The sequence below is a fragment of the Oncorhynchus mykiss genome, chromosome 5 (genome assembly GCF_013265735.2).
Source record: "Oncorhynchus mykiss isolate Arlee chromosome 5, USDA_OmykA_1.1, whole genome shotgun sequence".
In the NCBI taxonomy this organism is placed as follows: domain Eukaryota; kingdom Metazoa; phylum Chordata; class Actinopteri; order Salmoniformes; family Salmonidae; genus Oncorhynchus; species Oncorhynchus mykiss.
Window position 1 is genome coordinate 98016902 of NC_048569.1, and position 18161 is coordinate 98035062.

Below are 18161 nucleotides of genomic sequence, written 5' to 3' on the forward strand. Positions count from 1 at the left end.
CGCAAAGTTCAAGGGGGCCGAATACTTTCGCAAGGCACTGTATGTGGTAGTAGAGTAGTGGTCTGAGGGAACACACTTAATGTATTTTAGAGTAGTGGTCTGAGGTAACACACTTAATGTATTGTGAAATCTGTTATGAAATGTATTTGTTTAAAAACATGACATTGTCTACCTGCCTTAATTTCGCTGGGCCCCAGGAAAAGTAGCTGCTGCCTTGGCAGAAACTAATGGGGATCCTTAAAAAATACAAAATGTTGGCGTCTCGGTCGGTTTCTTTCTCTCTTTCCAATCCACAGGGCTGGGTGTGGCAGCATGGTGCATGTCTGGCTGCAGGAGATAAGCATTAAGCACTTGGTGTTGGGAGTCCTTGTCTGGACCAGCCCAGCCGGGTGGCCCCTGTTCTCTCCAGTCCTGATTATAGTACTGTACTGTGTGCTTGCCAGTAGTGCTTTTTTTGAGGTCCGGTTCGGTTATTAAAACATTACATTCAAAATATGTTTTTATTTTGTTTTGCTTTATAATGGGAATTCCAAAGCTAAAAATAGTGAACATTCCGTTGTCTCTACCAGGTCCACATTGGTAGACAGCAATAGAAAAATAAGGAAGTAACTATGAAATAATAACATATTTCAGTTGGGTATGTTACTTAAACTTTTTTTGATGATAGTTTTTAATTCCTTAAAGTTGTCGACTAATCTCTGCTCAGCCAGTAGCAGCCAGCTTGCCAGCCAGACAACCCTCTAACGTTATCTCTGTGTTCCCCATACTGTACTGTCTTTGAGATAGTAGCTGCTTAAGTATGCTGTGGAGTTGTCTGACAAAATAATTTTGCTAGTTCAAAGTACATCCTTGAAATGTTTGTACAACTTGATTGGAGTTCACCTGTGATAAATTAATTACAAAATTATTTTTTTAAACTTTTTTTTATTTCACCTTTATTTAACCAGGTAGGCAAGTTGAGAACAAGTTCTCATTTACAATTGCGACCTGGCCAAGATAAAGCATAGCAGTTTGACACATACAACAACACATAGAGTAAAACAAACATACAGTCAATAATACAGTAGAAACAAGTCTATATAGGATGTGAGCAAATGAGGTGAGATAAGGGAGGTAAAGGCAAAAAAAAGGCCATGGTGGCCAATTGATTGGACATGATTTTGAAAGGCACACATATGTCTATATAAGGTACCACAGTTGACAGCATGTCAGAGCCAAAACCAAGCCAAGAGGTCAAAGGAAATGTCCTTAGAGCTCCGAGACAGGATTGTGTAGAGGCACAGATCGGGGGAAGGGTACCAAAACATTTCTGCAGCATTTAAGGTCTCCAAGAACACAGTGGCCTCCATCATTCTTAAATGGAAGAAGTTTGGAACCACCAAGACCCTTCCTAGAGCTGGCCGACCGGCCAAACTGAGTAATTGGGGGAGAAGGGCCTTGGTCAGGGAGGTGACCAAGAACCTGATGGTCACTCTGTCAGACCTCCAGAGTTCCTCTGTGGAGATGGGAGAACCTTCCAGAAGGACAACCAACTCCACCAATCAGGTTCATCTTCCAACAACCTTAAGCAACCTTAAGCACACAGCAACCTTAAGCACACAGCCAAGACAATGCAGGAGTGGCTTCGGGACAAGTCTCTGAATGTCCTTGAGTGGCTCAGACAGAACCCGATTTGAACATCTCTGGAGAGACCTGAAAATAGCTGTGCAGTGACGCTCCCCATCCAGCCTGACGGAGCTTGAGGGAATCTGCAGAGAAGAATGGGAGAAACCCCCCAAATACAGGTGTACCAAGCTTGTAGCGTCCGTGTTGTATCTAGATGATGTCAGTTAGCTGCTATATATACAGTACCAGTCAAAAGTTTGGACACACCTACTCAATCAAGGGTTTTTCTTTATTTTTACTATTTTCTACATTGTAGAATAATAATGAAGACACAAACTATGAAATAACACATGGATTCTTCAAAGTAGGTACCCAAAGTAGCCACAGCTTTGCACATTCTTGGCATTCTCTCAACCAGCTTCATGAGGAATGCTTTTCCAACATTCTTGAAGAATTTCCAACATATGCTGAGCACTTTTTGCCTGCTTTTCCTTCACTCTGCGATCCAACTCATCCCATAATAATAAGAACAAGAATATTGCCCATGATTTTGGAATGAGATGTTTGACGAACAGTATACATTTTTACATACATTTCAGTATTTTATTTTCAATAATTTAGCAAAAATGTCTAAAAACATGTGTTCGCTTTGTCATTGTGGGGAACAAGTCGTTATGGGGTGTTGTGGGGAATAAGCCGTTATGGGGTGTTGTGGGGAACAAGCCGTTATGGGGTGTTGTGGGGAACAAGTCGTTATGGGGTGTTGTGGGGAACAAGCCGTTATGGGGTGTTGTGGGGAACAAGCCGTTGTGGGGAACAAGCCGTTGTGGGGAACAAGCCGTTGTGGGGTGTTGTGGGGAACAAGCCGTTGTGGGGTGTTGTGGGGAACAAGCCGTTGTGGGGTGTTGTGGGGAACAAGCCGTTATGAGGTGTTGTGGGGAACAAGTCGTTGTGGGGAACAAGTCGTTATGGGGTGTTGTGGGGAACAAGTCGTTGTGGGGAACAAGCCGTTATGGGGTGTTGTGGGGAACAAGTCGTTGTGGGGAACAAGCCGTTATGGGATGTTGTGGGGAACAAGCCGTTATGGGATGTTGTGGGGAACAAGTCGTTATGGGGTGTTGTGGGGAACAAGCCGTTATGGGGTGTTGTGGGGAACAAGCCGTTGTGGGGAACAGGGTGTTGTGGGGAACAAGCCGTTGTGGGGAACAAGCCGTTGTGGGGAACAAGTCGTTGTGGGGTGTTGTGGGGAACAAGTCGGTGTGGGGTGTTGTGGGGAACACGTCGTTGTGGGGAACACGTCGTTGTGGGGTGTTGTGGGGAACAAGTTGTTGTGGGGAACACGTCGTTGTGGGGAACACGTCGTTGTGGGGTGTTGTGGGGAACAAGTTGTTGTGGGGTATCAATACTTTCTGAAGGCCCTGTATGAGAAAACAGTTTTGGCGCTACTTTCAGAAGTACTGGTTAAAAAATATACAAAAGTACCAGAGAATCCCTTTGAGTGGATTTCAGATCTGTTATTTTGGGCTATTTGGTCCCCCACACAGGGCTGTAGGGCTGTCACAGAGACAGGGCTGTCACAGAGACAGGGCTGTCACAGAGACAGGGCTGTCACAGAGACAGGGCTGTCACAGAGACAGGGCTGTCACAGAGACAGGGCTGTCACAGAGACAGGGCTGTCACAGAGACAGGGCTGTCACAGAGACAGGGCTGTAGGGCTGTCACAGAGACAGGGTTGTAGGGCTGTCACAGAGACAGGGCTGTAGGGCTGTCACAGAGACAGACTGGAAGGGCTGTAGGGTTGTAGGGCCGTCACAGAGACAGGGCTGTAGGGCCGTCACAGAGACAGGGCTGTAGGGCTGTCACAGAGACAGGGCTGTAGGGTCGTCACAGAGACAGACTGGAAGGGCTGTAGGGTTGTAGGGCCGTCACAGAGACATACTGGAAGGGCTGTAGGGCCATCACAGGGACAGACTGGAAGGGCTGTAGGGCCGTCACAGAGACATACTGGAAGGGCCGTCACAGAGACAGGGCTGTAGGGCCGTCACAGAGACAGGGCTGTAGGGCCGTCACAGAGACAGGGCTGTAGGGCCGTCACAGAGACAGGGCTGTAGGGCCGTCACAGAGACAGGGCTGTAGGGCCGTCACAGAGACAGGGCTGTAGGGCCGTCACAGAGACAGGGCTGTAGGGCCGTCACAGAGACAGGGCTGTAGGGCCGTCACAGAGACAGGGCTGTAGGGCCGTCACAGAGACAGGGCTGTAGGGCCGTCACAGAGACGTACTGGAACATCTGATGCTGAGCTTGTTATGCTCTTATGGATCAAAATGTTATCCCTAAAATAAGTTTGCAACTAGTAAAGGAATCATGTTTGGTAATGAAACTGTATTTCTACTACTCACAGCACCTGATGTCTCTCTCTCTGTGTCTCTGTCTCTCTCTCTGTCTCTCTCTGTCTCTCTGTGTCTCTCAGATGAGACGGAGCTGAAGGACTGTCTGATGGTGCTGGTAGATGACCAACAGAAGCTATCGGCTCAGATGGCTAAGAGCACGCTGTCTGCCCTGCGTCTACGCCAGCGCCTGGTCATCCTAGAGAGATACCTCATATCCCTGAGCCACAGCATGATGGAAGAGAAGTACAAGGTTCGGTGGAAGAGCCCCCCCAGCCCCCCTCCACCCGTCGTAGACAACAAGAGGTACACTGTAAACCGAAACGCTCATCCACTAGTGCAAGTGATAGTACAGGAAGTAGCAGCCATGGTTCTGTCATCTCATTGTTAGCTACGCTGACTGGGCCACACCAGTGCAAGTGATTCATCTGAAACATTCCCCTTTAGATGATCAGTTTGATCTGAGTCATGTGTCATCTTGGGGCTAAAGGTGTCTCTCTCTCTCTAGCCCCCGGCCAGCCAGCAAGGGTGTGGAGGGTCTGGCCAGAGTCGGCTCCAGAGCAGCTCTCTCCTTCGCCTTTGCCTTCCTACGACGAGCCTGGAGGTCTGGTAAGCATCCTCTCCATCGTCTAGACACAGCCCTTCACTTAGTCTGTAGACAGCCTCCTTTACTGGTGACATCACATAGTCAACATGGTTCAGAGTGTCAGACCCTCTGTGGTCCTCCCCTGCCCCCTTCTACCATCCCCTTCTACCCTCCCCGCAGTATCGTAATACATATAGGATCGTGAGAATCAGAATACATATGGTATTGGTGCCTAAGCATGGTGATCATATGGTATTGGTGCCTAAGCATGGTGATCATATGGTATTGGTGCCTAAGCATGGTGATCATATGGTATTGGTGCCTAAGCATGGTGATCATATGGTATTGGTGCCTAAGCATGGTGATCATATGGTATTGGTGCCTAAGCATGGTGATCATATGGTATTGGTGCCTAAGCATGGTGATCATATGGTATTGGTGCCTAAGCATGGTGATCATATGGTATTGTGAGGTCCCTGGTCATTCCCAGCCCCAGTGTCCCGTGTGTCTAACATATTGGTGCTTTGATCAGGTGACGACGCGGACCTGTGCAGTGAGCTGCTCCAGGAGTCCCTGGACGCTCTGCGGGCCCTCCCAGAAGCCACTCTGTTTGACGAGGGCACCGTGTCGTCTGTCTGGCTGGAGGTCGTGGAGAGAGCCACCAAGTTCCTCAGGTCAGTACTACCTGCTGTCTGGTTTGTCTTGTGATATCCATCGTTCTGCCAGTGATGTGTTATTTAAACTGTGGTTGGTTTCTAGTGACGTGTTATTTAAACTGTGGTTGGTTTCTAGTGACGTGTTATTTAAACTGTGTGGTTGGTTTCTAGTGACGTGTTATTTAAACTGTGGTTGGTTTCTAGTGACGTGTTATTTAAACTGTGTGGTTGGTTTCTAGTGATGTGTTATTTAAACTGTGGTTGGTTTCTAGTGACGTGTTATTTAAACTGTGTGGTTGGTTTCTAGTGATGTGTTATTGAAACTGTGGTTGGTTTCTAGTGATGTGTTATTTAAACTGTGTGGTTGGTTTCTAGTGATGTGTTATTGAAACTGTGGTTGGTTTCTAGTGACGTGTTATTTAAACTGTGTGGTTGGTTTCTAGTGATGTGTTATTTAAACTGTGGTTGGTTTCTAGTGACGTGTTATTTAAACTGTGTGGTTGGTTTCTAGTGACGTGTTATTTAAACTGTGGTTGGTTTCTAGTGACGTGTTATTTAAACTGTGTGGTTGGTTTCTAGTGATGTGTTATTTAAACTGTGGTTGGTTTCTAGTGACGTGTTATTTAAACTGTGTGGTTGGTTTCTAGTGATGTGTTATTGAAACTGTGGTTGGTTTCTAGTGATGTGTTATTTAAACTGTGTGGTTGGTTTCTAGTGATGTGTTATTTAGACTGTGGTTGGTTTCTAGTGATGTGTTATTGAAACTGTGGTTGGTTTCTAGTGATGTGTTATTTAAACTGTGTGGTTGGTTTCTAGTGATGTGTTATTTAAACTGTGGTTGGTTTCTAGTGATGTGTTATTTAAACTGTGTGGTTGGTTTCTAGTGATGTGTTATTTAAACTGTGTGGTTGGTTTCTAGTGATGTGTTATTTAAACTGTGTGGTTGGTTTCTAGTGATGTGTTATTGAAACTGTGGTTGGTTTCTAGTGATGTGTTATTTAAACTGTGTGGTTGGTTTCTAGTGATGTGTTATTTAAACTGTGGTTGGTTTCTAGTGATGTGTTATTTAAACTGTGTGGTTGGTTTCTAGTGATGTGTTATTTAAACTGTGTGGTTGGTTTCTAGTGATGTGTTATTGAAACTGGTTGGTTTTCAGTGATGTGTTATTTAAACTGTGGTTGGTTTCTAGTGATGTGTTATTTAAACTGTGTGGTTGGTTTCTAGTGATGTGTTATTTAAACTGTGTGGTTGGTTTCTAGTGATGTGTTATTTAAACTGTGGTTGGTTTCTAGTGATGTGTTATTTAAACTGTGTGGTTGGTTTTCAGTGATGTGTTATTTAAACTGTGGTTGGTTTCTAGTGATGTGTTATTTAAACTGTGTGGTTGGTTTCCAGTGATGTGTTATTTAAACTGTGTGGTTGGTTTCCAGTGATGTGTTATTTAAACTGTGTGGTTGGTTTCCAGTGATGTGTTATTTAAACTGTGTGGTTGGTTTCCAGTGATGTGTTATTTAAACTGTGTGGTTGGTTTTCAGTGACGTCCATGGAAGTGGTAGTACCAAAGGCAGCATCCCACTACAGGACCAACACCTGGCCTTGGCCATCCTGCTGGAGCTGGCAGTACAGAGGGGCACTCTGAGGTAGGACCCCTCCTGATGAGATACTGATACTCACTCTGAGGTAGGATCCCTCCTGACGAGACACTGATACTCACTCTGAGGTAGGACCCCTCCTGATGAGATACTGATACTCACTCTGAGGTAGGATCCCTCCTGACGAGACACTGATACTCACTCTGAGGTAGGACCCCTCCTGATGAGATACTGATACTCACTCTGAGGTAGGACCCCTTCTGATGAGATACTGATACTCACTCTGAGGTAGGACCCATCCTGACCAGACACTGATACTCACTGAGGTAGGACCCCTCCTGATGAGACACTGGTACTTAATTCTAGGACTGGGGGGTTTGGGGACACCCCTCGGGGGGGGGGGTACGTTGTACACCACTGCTTATGCTTAAGTTAAGTATAACTGTAAGATGTGTTAATTAAATGATATCCGGCTCGGGGGTCCAGTGTTCTTGTGCTTTCCTAACTAGCCAGCTAAGTGGCTAGATGTCAACGTCACCCATGTCTTTTGAGGTGGAGACGAGGAAACAATAAATACTTTTGTGATTCATTCTCTGTGACTGCACCTACCACAGCCCTCATACCACAGCCCTCATACCACACCCCCCCGGCCTCTCTGGCTGGTCTTCTCCAGCCAGCTACTGTCTGCTGTCCTGCTGTGTCTGTGGGACAGCACTTACCATGCCCATAGTATGGTACTCTGACTACTCTATTCTCCTCTCCAGCCAGCTGCTGTCTGCTGTCCTGCTACTGCTGCGTCTGTGGGACAGTGGGACCAGGGAGATGGACAATGAGCGCTCCACCCAGGGGACCAGCGCCCCCCTCCTCCCTCTCCTGCAGCGCTTTCACAACATCCACAGCAGCAAGGAGGAACCCAGCCCCGATGAGGAGATGGAGGTGAGCTCAGGGCCTGTATTCATAATGCTTTTCTGTAAAAGCTGATTTAGGATCAGTTTAGCCTTTTTTTTTAGATCACAATCAATAAGATGACCTGGACATGGGGTACCTGATCCTAGATCAGCACTCTGAGACACCTGATATCATTACTTTCCTATTCCTGGTCCTGGGTTGCATCAAAATCAATTTATTTGTCTTCTAAACTAAATTAAGTACTAAGCTAAGTAGAAACAGTGCCTTGGGGCGGCAGCGTAGCCTAGTGGTTAGAGCTTTGGACTAGTAACTGAAAGGTTGCAAGTTCAAACCCCCGAGCTGACAAGGTACAAATCTGTCGTTCTGCCCCTGAACAGGCAGTTAACCCACTGTTCCCAGGTAGTCATTGAAAATAAGAATTTGTTCATAACTGACTTGCCTGGTTAAATAAAGGTAAAATAATGAATTAAAAAGTATTCACACCTCTTGACTTTATCCACATGTTATTTTGTTACAGCCTGATTTTAAAATTGTTTAAAGAAGGTCACACCAAGGATCATTTAGCTATTTGATTTTAAGACCATTTTAAGAATCAAAAAAATATAGAAAAAGTATATTTGATAACTTGTATTTGTCCTTACTGCTATTAGCCAATAGAAACACATTGAATAACAGATAGTCCTTACTGCTATTAGCCCATAGAAACACATTGAATAACAGATAGTCCTTACTGCTATTAGCCCATAGAGACACATTGAATAACAGACAGTCCTTACTGCTATTAGCCCATAGAAACACATTGAATAACAGATAGTCCTTACTGCTATTAGCCCATAGAGACACATTGAATAACAGATAGTCCTTACTGCTATTAGCCAATAGAAACACATTGAATAACAGATAGTCCTTACTGCTATTAGCCCATAGAAACACAGTGAATAACAGATTCACTACACAGAACAACAGACAGCCCCCCCCCCAAAAAAAAAAAATCTAAGGGAAGTTGGTTCTGAAGTGTGTTGTGTCTTTACTATCATTAAACTGAAGACTTCGTTTTTATCAAAGATTCTCTGTAATTAGTATTACGCGATTTAAACTGATTAATCATGTAACTGTAATTAACTAGGAAGTCGGGGCACCAAGGAAAATATTCAGATTACAAGTTATAATTTCCCAATATCATCAAATCAAATCAAATGTATTTATATAGCCCTTCGTACATCAGCTGATATCTCAAAGTGCTGTACAGAAACCCAGCCTAAAACCCCAAACAGCAAGCAATGCAGGTGTAGAAGCACGGTGGCTAGGAAAAACTCCCTAGAAAGGCCAAAACCTAGGAAGAAACCTAGAGAGGAACCAGGCAATGTGGGGTGGCCAGTCCTCTTCTGGCTGTGCCGGGTGGAGATTATAACAGAACATGGCCAAGATGTTCAAATGTTCATAAATGACCAGCATGGTCGAATAATAATAAGGCAGAACAGTTGAAACTGGAGCAGCAGCACAGTCAGGTGGACTGGGGACAGCAAGGAGTCATCATGTCAGGTATTCCTGGGGCATGGTCCTAGGGCTCAGGTCCTCTGAGAGAGAGAAAGAGAGAAGGAGAGACAGGATGACCACATCAGTGACTCAACCCATAATAAATTATTCAGATATTTTCATATCTGATCAATAGTCTTCTGATTAATTATTTATTTTACCTCACGTTAGTCTCATTCCATACGTCGTAAATTGTTGGTTATCTGCACAACCCAGTCTTCACTATGAGTCATCCATACATCAATTGTCTTACATCATTTATTACTAACTAAGTAATTCACAGAAATGCATAAACAAACAAACATGGTAAATGTGGTTACATGAAATTATAGGAGAATGTGCCCCTAGTGGGCTGAACCGGCATGGCGGCTTGTTAGACAAAAGGGAAGTGGGGGTCGACTGAGAAGACAACACACAGTTGATAATTATAACAATTGAAATGCTAATCCTTTGCACATGAACGCTCACTCATTCGGGAACAATTGCAATCAATCAATATATTTACGCTCAGGGTGTTGTCGGGATTTCTGCTGAAAGTTAGTTTCTGTTGGAGAGTTTCCTGTCCTCTCTCTCTCTGTCGTGGTTAGAGGGGATAGTTCAGAGTGACATTCATTCATGTTGTTGTATAAAGAATGTTTCGGCGGTTGTCTTCGCGTTCAATGATACTGAATTCCTAGTTGCAGACTAGTAATTAATATCAAAGACTTGTTCTTATTCTGTTGGTATCGATAGTCTAGTTCAGTCTTTTTCTCTGTGTTCTTCCTCTCCAGATCCTTGGGGCCCCTCTGAGTCCCAATGAGAGTTTCCTGCGCTACTTGACACTGCCCCAGGACAATGACTTGGCTATCGACCTGAGACAGACGGCTGTGGTCATCATGGCTCACCTGGACCGCCTGGCCGCCCCCTGCTCCCCCTCGCACTGCAGCTCCCCCACCTCCCACAAGGTACTACTGCCATCTGGACTTGGCCCTGCTACTGTGTGCTGTACACTGTTAAGACATAAGACAGCTCTACTCAGCCTCCTGTCTTCAGTGTTTCCATTGATCAGTGTTTCCATTGATCAGTTTAAGGCTCACAACTGCTCTCTTCAGATTTAATGGCCTGTGGTTTTTCATTTTTTTTGAGAATTCTCAAGAGCCAGGATTAGGGCTGCACAATGAATCAAATTGTAATCAAAATTGCGATATCGACATATGAAATATCCATATCGTAAGGTGCTGCAATTTTTTTTTTCTTCTCAAATGCCCGTTTTTATATTACTCTTGTCATCTCACTCCAGTCTCCCCCTCTTCTCTCATGTGGCTGCTTGCTTCCGACACACCAAGCCCCACCCACTGTCACTCAATCAGGAACACTTGGCTGCTTCAGTCTGCTCGCTTCTGTTAGCTCGACCATGCAGTCAAGAAACAAGAACGATGCTGCTTTCGACTTTGCTTCTTCACATCAACCATGTTTTCTGTATCTTTATCTCTACAAACCGCTACTTACTTAGTCTTAGCAACCTCAACATTTGCAGTAGCTGCTAATTGCTAACTAGCTAGCTGGCTAGCTAAATGCATTTAGCTAGCAAAGATTATTGCGCTAGGGCAAATCTGACTAGGAAACGTCAGCTCTAATACAGGCCGTTGCCAGCATGTTTGTTGTGCAACGTCATGCTCTGAATTAGAGCGGAATAGGTAAAGCACATTCTAAGAAATGGGCGGCAGCTAGCCTTGGGGTTATAGAGTAGCGTCGGGTAACCGAAAGGTCTCTGGTTCCAATACCCCTAGCAGACAAGGTGAAGAATGTGATCGATGTGCCCTTGAGCAAGGCACTTAACCCTAATTAGCTCCAGGGACGCTGTACTACTCTGTCTGACCCTGTAAAACAACACATTTCACTGCACCAATCTGGTGTAACAATATAACCATTTTATTTTGATTCTAATTATTATTTTACTGAATCTAATGTCTCAATTCAAATGTAATTAGGGTTCCCTGGGAAATACTAACCAACACTTTGGTTTCTACTCTGTCGCAACTCCTACTATACTGACTTTTTCATTCATTGTCATTCCAACCAACACCAACCATAGAATTAGAAGAGCCGACTCATTCTATTTCTATAATAACAACATAATATTAATGTCTTATGCCATTTAGCAGACGCTTTTATCCAAATCCACTTACAGTCATGCATTCATACATTCTTTACGTATCTGTGGTTTTGGTTCAGGCTGTCCTGGCATTCTTTACATATGGGGGGTTCTGGTTCCGCTGTCCTGGCATTCTTTACATATGGGAGGTTCTGGTTCCGCTGTCCTGGCATTCTTTACATATGGGGGGTTCTGGTTCCGCTGTCCTGGCATTCTTTACATATGGGAGGTTCTGGTTCCGCTGTCCTGGCATTCTTTACATATGGGGGGTTCTGGTTCCGCTGTCCTGGCATTCTTTACATATGGGGGGTTCTGGTTCCGCTGTCCTGGCATTCTTTACATATGGGAGGTTCTGGTTCCGCTGTCCTGGCATTCTTTACATATGGGGGGTTCTGGTTCCGCTGTCCTGGCATTCTTTACATATGGGGGGTTCTGGTTCCGCTGTCCTGGCATTCTTTACATATGGGGGGGGTTCTGGTTCCGCTGTCCTGGCATTCTTTACATATGGGGGGGTTCTGGTTCCGCCAACCTGGCGACCGAGGTGTTTTTGATCAAAATTGCAATATTTAAAAAAATTGCAATTTGATTTTTGGACCATATCGTGCAGCCCTAGTCAGGATGTTGTGATTTGTAAATGGAAGCCTTTACTCTGTTACTAACATCTCTCTCTGTCTGTGCGTTCTGTTGGAGGACCATGGCAACATGCAGGTAAATTATGAAGCCATGTGTTGTGCATGAAGGACTTGATGTGATGTTTTTATATAGTTTATTCTTGCAAAAGTAAGATATGTTGGGGATGTGTTGATTACGTTGGTATATTTCACTGGTCATCCCCAAAGCCAACACCTCCTTTGGCCGCCTTTCCTTCCAAGTTCTCTGCTGCCAATGACTGGAACGAACTGCAAAAATCACTGAAGCTGGAGACTGAATCTAAAGCATCAGCTGTCAGAGCAGCTCACAGATCACTGCACCTGTACATAGCCCATCTGTAAAGAGCCCATCCAACTACCTCATCCCCATATTTGTATTTATTTTTTTGTTCCTTTGCACCCCAGTATGCTTCCTGCGCCGACAGAGATGGCAGCCTCGTTTCGCGTTTCTAGGAAACTATGCAGTATTTTGCTTTTTTTATGTGTTATTTCTTACACTGTCACCCCAGGAAATCGTAGGTTTTATTACATACAGTCGGCAGGAACTATTGGATATAAGTGCAACGTCAACTCACCAACATTACGACCAGGAATACGACTTTCCCGAAGCGGATCCTCTGTTTGGCCTGTCACCCAGGACAATGGATCGGATCCCTGCCGGCGACCCAAAACAACGGTGCCGTTGAAGGGGCAGACGGAGCTTCTGGTCAGGCTCCGTAGACGGGCACATCGCCCACCGCTCCCGAGTATACTACTCGCCAATGTCCAGTCTCTTGACAACAAGGTAGACGAAATCCGAGCAAGGGTTGCCTTCCAGAGAGACTTGCGTTCTTTGTTTCACGGAAACATGGCTCACTCGAGACACGCTATCGGAGTCGGTACAGCCACCTGGTTTCTTCACGCGTCGACAGAAACGAGCATCTCTCTCGTAAGAAGAAGGGCGGGGTGTATGTATGAATTCCTCACAATCACATGTCGACCGCATTATCTACCTAAAGAATTCTCTTCGATTATAATCACAGCCGCATGTATTCCCCCCAAGCAGACGCATCGATGGCCCTGAACGAACCTTATTTGACTCTATGCAAACTGGAAACCACATATCCTGAGGCTGCATTTTATTGTAGCTGGGGATTTTAACAAGGCTAATCTGAAAACAAGACCCGAAATTCTATCAGCATATCAATTGCGCAACCCGAGCTGGCAAAACCCTGGATCATTGTCATTCTAACTTCCGCAACGCATATAAGGCCCTCCCCCGCCCTCCTTTTTAAATAGCTGACCACGACTCAATTTTGTTGCTCCCAGCCTATAGACAGAATCTAAAACAAGCACCATCGCTGAGGTCTGTTCAACGCTGGTCCGACAAATCGGACTCCACGCTTCAAGATTGCTTCGATCACGTGGACTGGGATATGTTCCGCATGGGACCATATCACCTCCACCCTACCTGACACCCTAGACCCACTCCAATTTGCTTACCGCCCCAATAGGTCCACAGATGATGCAATCACACTGCTCACTGCCCTAACCCATCTGGACAAGAGGAATACCTATGTGAGAATGCTGTTCATCGACTTCAGCTCAGCATTTCACACCATAGTACCCTCCAAACTCGTCATCAAGCTCGAGACCCTGGGTCTCGACCCCGCCCTGAGCAACTGGATCCTGGACTTCCTGACGGGCCGCCCCCCAGGTGGTGATGGTAGGAAACATCTCCACCCCTCTGATCCTCAACACTGTGGCCCCACAAGGGTGCGTTCTGAGCCCTATCCTGTACTCCCTGTTCACCCATGACTGCGTGGCCATGCACGCCTCCAACTCAATCATCAAGTTTGCAGACGACACTACAGTGGTAGGCTTGATTACCAACTACGACGAGGCAGCCTACAGGGAGGAGGTGAGGGCCCTCGGAGTGTGGTGTCAGGAAAATAACCTCACACTCAACGTCAACAAAACAAAGGAGATGATCATGGACTTCAGGAAACACCAGAGGGAGCACCCCCCTATCCACATCGATGGGACAGTAGTGGAGAGGGTAGTAAGTTTGAAGTTCCTCGGCATACACATCACGGACAAACTGAATTGGTCCACCCACACAGACAGCATCGTGAAGAAGGCGCAGCAGCGCCTCTTCAACCTCAGGAGGCTGAAGAAATTTGTCTTATCACCAAAAGCAAACTTCTACAGATGCACAATCGAGAGCATCCTGTCGGGCTGTATCACAGCCTGGTACGGCAACTGCTCCGCCTACAACCGTAAGGCTCTCCAGAGGGTAGTGAGGTCTGCACAACGCATCACCGGGGGCAAACTACCTGCCCTCCAGGACACCTACACCACCCGATGTCACAGGAAGGCCATAAAGATCATCAAGGACAACAACCACCCGAACCACTGCCTGTTCACCCCGCTATCATCCAGAAGGCGAGGTCAGTACAGGTGCATCAAAGCTGGGACCGAGAGACTGAAAAACAGCTTCTATCTCAAGGCCATCAGACTGTTAAACAGCCACCACTAACATTGAGTGGCTGCTGCCAACACACTGACTCAACTCCAGACACTTTAATATTGGAAAAATGTATGTAATACATATATCACTAGCCACTTTAAACAATGTTTACATACCCTACATTACTCATCTCATATGTATATACTGTATTCTATACCATCTACTGTATCTTGCCTATGCCGTTCTGTACCATCACTCATTCATATATCCTTATGTACATATTCTTTATCCCTTTACACTTGTGTGTATAAGGTAGTAGTTGTGAAGTTGTTAGGTTAGATTACTCGTTGGTTATTACTGCATTGTCGTAACTAGAAGCACAAGCATTTCGCTACACTCACATTAACATCTGCTAACCATGTGTATGTGACAAATACAATTCGATTTTTATATCTACTTGCACATTCATCTTCTGCACATCTATCACTCCAGTGTTTAATTGCTAAATTGTAATTATTTCGCCACTACGGCCTATTTATTGCCTTACCTCCCTTATCTTACCTCATTTGCACAGACTGTATATAGACTTTTCTACTGTATTTTTGACTGTATGTTTGTTTACTCCATGTGTAACTCTGTGTTGTTGTTGTGTCGAACTGCTTTGCTTTATCTTGGCCAGGTCGCAGTTGTAAATGAGAACTTGTTCTCAACTAGCCTACCTGGTTAAATAAAGGTGAAATAATAAAATAGTGTTTGCCCTAGAAGTCCCTTTTCGTGGGGATGCGTTGACCAATAAAATGTGATTAGAGAGCATGATGCAGCCAGCCAGCCTTTGAGAGATGAATATACCTTTTTGATAGTTGATGCCTTTGGCTACAAGGCTTTTCCTTTGCAGTGTTCACCTCATACATGGTCATGTGATTTCTCCCAACTGAAGTTCCAGATGTTACTGCTATATTAGAATATCATTTATATTCAACTGTATTCTCCATCAGAGAATTTTCTTTTCCGTTAACCTCTTCAATGCTACTGCTACTTAAACTCGTCATACTGTGTAGACCACTGAAGCACCAATGGCATCGCTGCATTAACCCTGTCTCTCCTGCTCCCAGGGCACTCTGCAGGAGGTGATTGGCTGGGGGTTGCTAGGCTGGAAGCTGTATGCCAACGTGAACGGTCCTGTGCAGTGCAAGGCCCTGTCAGGCCTGGGGGTTTCCCAGATAGTCTGTTCCGAGAAGGGCTTCCTCATCCTGGCCAGCAGTGGAGCCGTCTACACACAGAACTACAAGAGCACCACACTGGTAGGAAGCAGTCACTCACTGGAGCTCCTTCTGTCACCACACTGGTAGGAAGCAGTCACTCACTGGAGCTCCTTCTGTCACCACACTGGTAGGAAGCAGTCACTCACTGGAGCTCCTTCTGTCATCACACTGGTAGGAAGCAGTCACTCACTGGAGCTCACTCTGTCACCACACTGGTAGGAAGCAGTCACTCACTGGAGCTCCTTCTGTCACCACACTGGTAGGAAGCAGTCACTCACTGGAGCTCACTCTGTCACCACACTGGTAGGAAGCAGTCACTCACTGGAGCTCATTCTGTCATCACACTGGTAGGAAGCAGTCACTCACTGGAGCTCACTCTGTCACCACACTGGTAGGAAGCAGTCACTCACTGGAGCTCATTCTGTCATCACACTGGTAAGAAGCAGTCACTCACTGGAGCTCCTGTCACCACAGTGGGTTAGGGTTAGGGTTCCTTCCGTCTCTCCTTTTAGGGCTGGGTGATATGGCCAAAATATCATATCACAATATTTGTAAATGTTTTGACGCTATGACGTATTTCAAATCAAAATCAAATGTTATTTGTCACGTGCTGAATACAACAGGTGTAGTAGACCTCACAGTGAAATGCTGAATACAACAGGTGTAGTAGACCTTACAGTGAAATGCTGAATACAACAGGTGTAGTAGACCTCACAGTGAAATGCTGAATTCAACAGGTGTAGTAGACCTTACAGTGAAATGCTGAATACAACAGGTGTAGTAGACCTCACAGTGAAATGCTGAATACAACAGGTGTAGAAGACCTCACAGTGAAATGCTGAATACAACAGGTGTAGTAGACCTCACAGTGAAATGCTGAATACAAAAGGTGTAGTAGACCTTACAGTGAAATGCTGAATACAACAGGTGTAGTAGACCTTACAGTGAAATGCTGAATACAACAGGTGTAGTAGACCTTACAGTGAAATGCTGAATACAACAGGTGTAGTAGACCTCACAGTGAAATGCTGAATACAACAGGTGTAGTAGACCTCACAGTGAAATGCTGATTACAACAGGTGTAGTAGACCTCACAGTGAAATGCTGAATACAACAGGTGTAGTAGACCTTACAGTGAAATGCTGAATACAACAGGTGTAGTAGACCATACAGTGAAATGCTGAATACAACAGGTGTAGTAGACCTTACAGTGAAATGCTGAATACAACAGGTGTAGGTAGACCTTACAGTGAAATGCTTGTATTTGACAGTATTTTATGTTTTTTAATAAAACAGGTTCTAAATATGCTTTTATGAGTAGTAGGGTGGCAACTTATACATTATAATAGAGTATAGTGGGAGCACCTTGAATACATACATTATAATGGAGTATAGTGGGAGCACCTTGGATACATACATTATAATGGAGTATAGTGGGAGCACCTTGGATACATACATTATAATGGAGTATAGTGGGAGCACCTTGAATACATACATTATAGTGGGAGCACCTTGAATACATACATTATAATGGAGTATAGTGGGAGCACCTTGAATACATACATTATAATGGAGTATAGTGGGAGCACCTTGAATACATACATTATAATGGAGTATAGTGGGAGCACCTTGAATACACACATTATAATGGAGTATAGTGGGAGCACCTTGAATACATACATTATAATGGAGTATAGTGGGAGCACCTTGAATACATACATTATAATGGAGTATAGTGGGAGCACCTTGAATACATACATTATAATGGAGTATAGTGGGAACACCTTGGATACATACATTATAATGGAGTATAGTGGGAGCACCTTGAATACACACATTATAATAGCGTATAGTGGGAGCACCTTGAATACATACATTATAATGGAGTATAGTGGGAGCACCTTGAATACATACACTATAATGGAGTATAGTGGGAGCACCTTGAATACATACATACATTATAATGGAGTATAGTGGGAGCACCTTGAATACATACATTATAATGGAGTATAGTGGGAGCACCTTGAATACATACATTATAATGGAGTATAGTGGGAGCACCTTGGATACATACATTATAATGGAGTATAGTGGGAGCTCCTTGAATACATACATTATAATGGAGTATAGTGGGAGCACCTTGAATACATACATTATAATGGAGTATAGTGGGAGCACCTTGAATACACACATTATAATGGAGTATAGTGGGAGCACCTTGAATACACACATTATAATGGAGTATAGTGGGAGCACCTTGAATACACACATTATAATGGAGTATAGTGGGAGCACCTTGAATACACACATTATAATGGAGTATAGTGGGAGCACCTTGAATACATACATTATAATGGAGTATAGTGGGAGCTCCTTGAATACATACATTATAATGG

General features: G+C 44.7%; 1 protein-coding gene across 9 annotated transcripts in view; it reads left to right on the forward strand.

Annotated features, from left to right (window-relative positions):
• Positions 1-18161, forward strand: part of herc2 (HECT and RLD domain containing E3 ubiquitin protein ligase 2) — a 251465-nt gene that overhangs the window by 19477 nt on the left and 213827 nt on the right. For 8 of the 9 annotated variants that reach the window (XM_036978973.1, XM_036978974.1, XM_036978975.1 and 5 more), the window contains exons 5-11: positions 4075-4297; positions 4500-4600; positions 5110-5251; positions 6769-6873; positions 7590-7761; positions 10041-10214; positions 15616-15804. In XM_036978973.1, the coding sequence (XP_036834868.1) occupies positions 4075-4297; positions 4500-4600; positions 5110-5251; positions 6769-6873; positions 7590-7761; positions 10041-10214; positions 15616-15804 (1106 nt within the window). Of the gene's footprint in view, positions 1-4074; positions 4298-4499; positions 4601-5109; positions 5252-6768; positions 6874-7589; positions 7762-10040; positions 10215-12091; positions 12113-15615; positions 15805-18161 lie in introns of those variants that run through there. The other variant, XM_036978982.1, reaches the window with a different exon arrangement.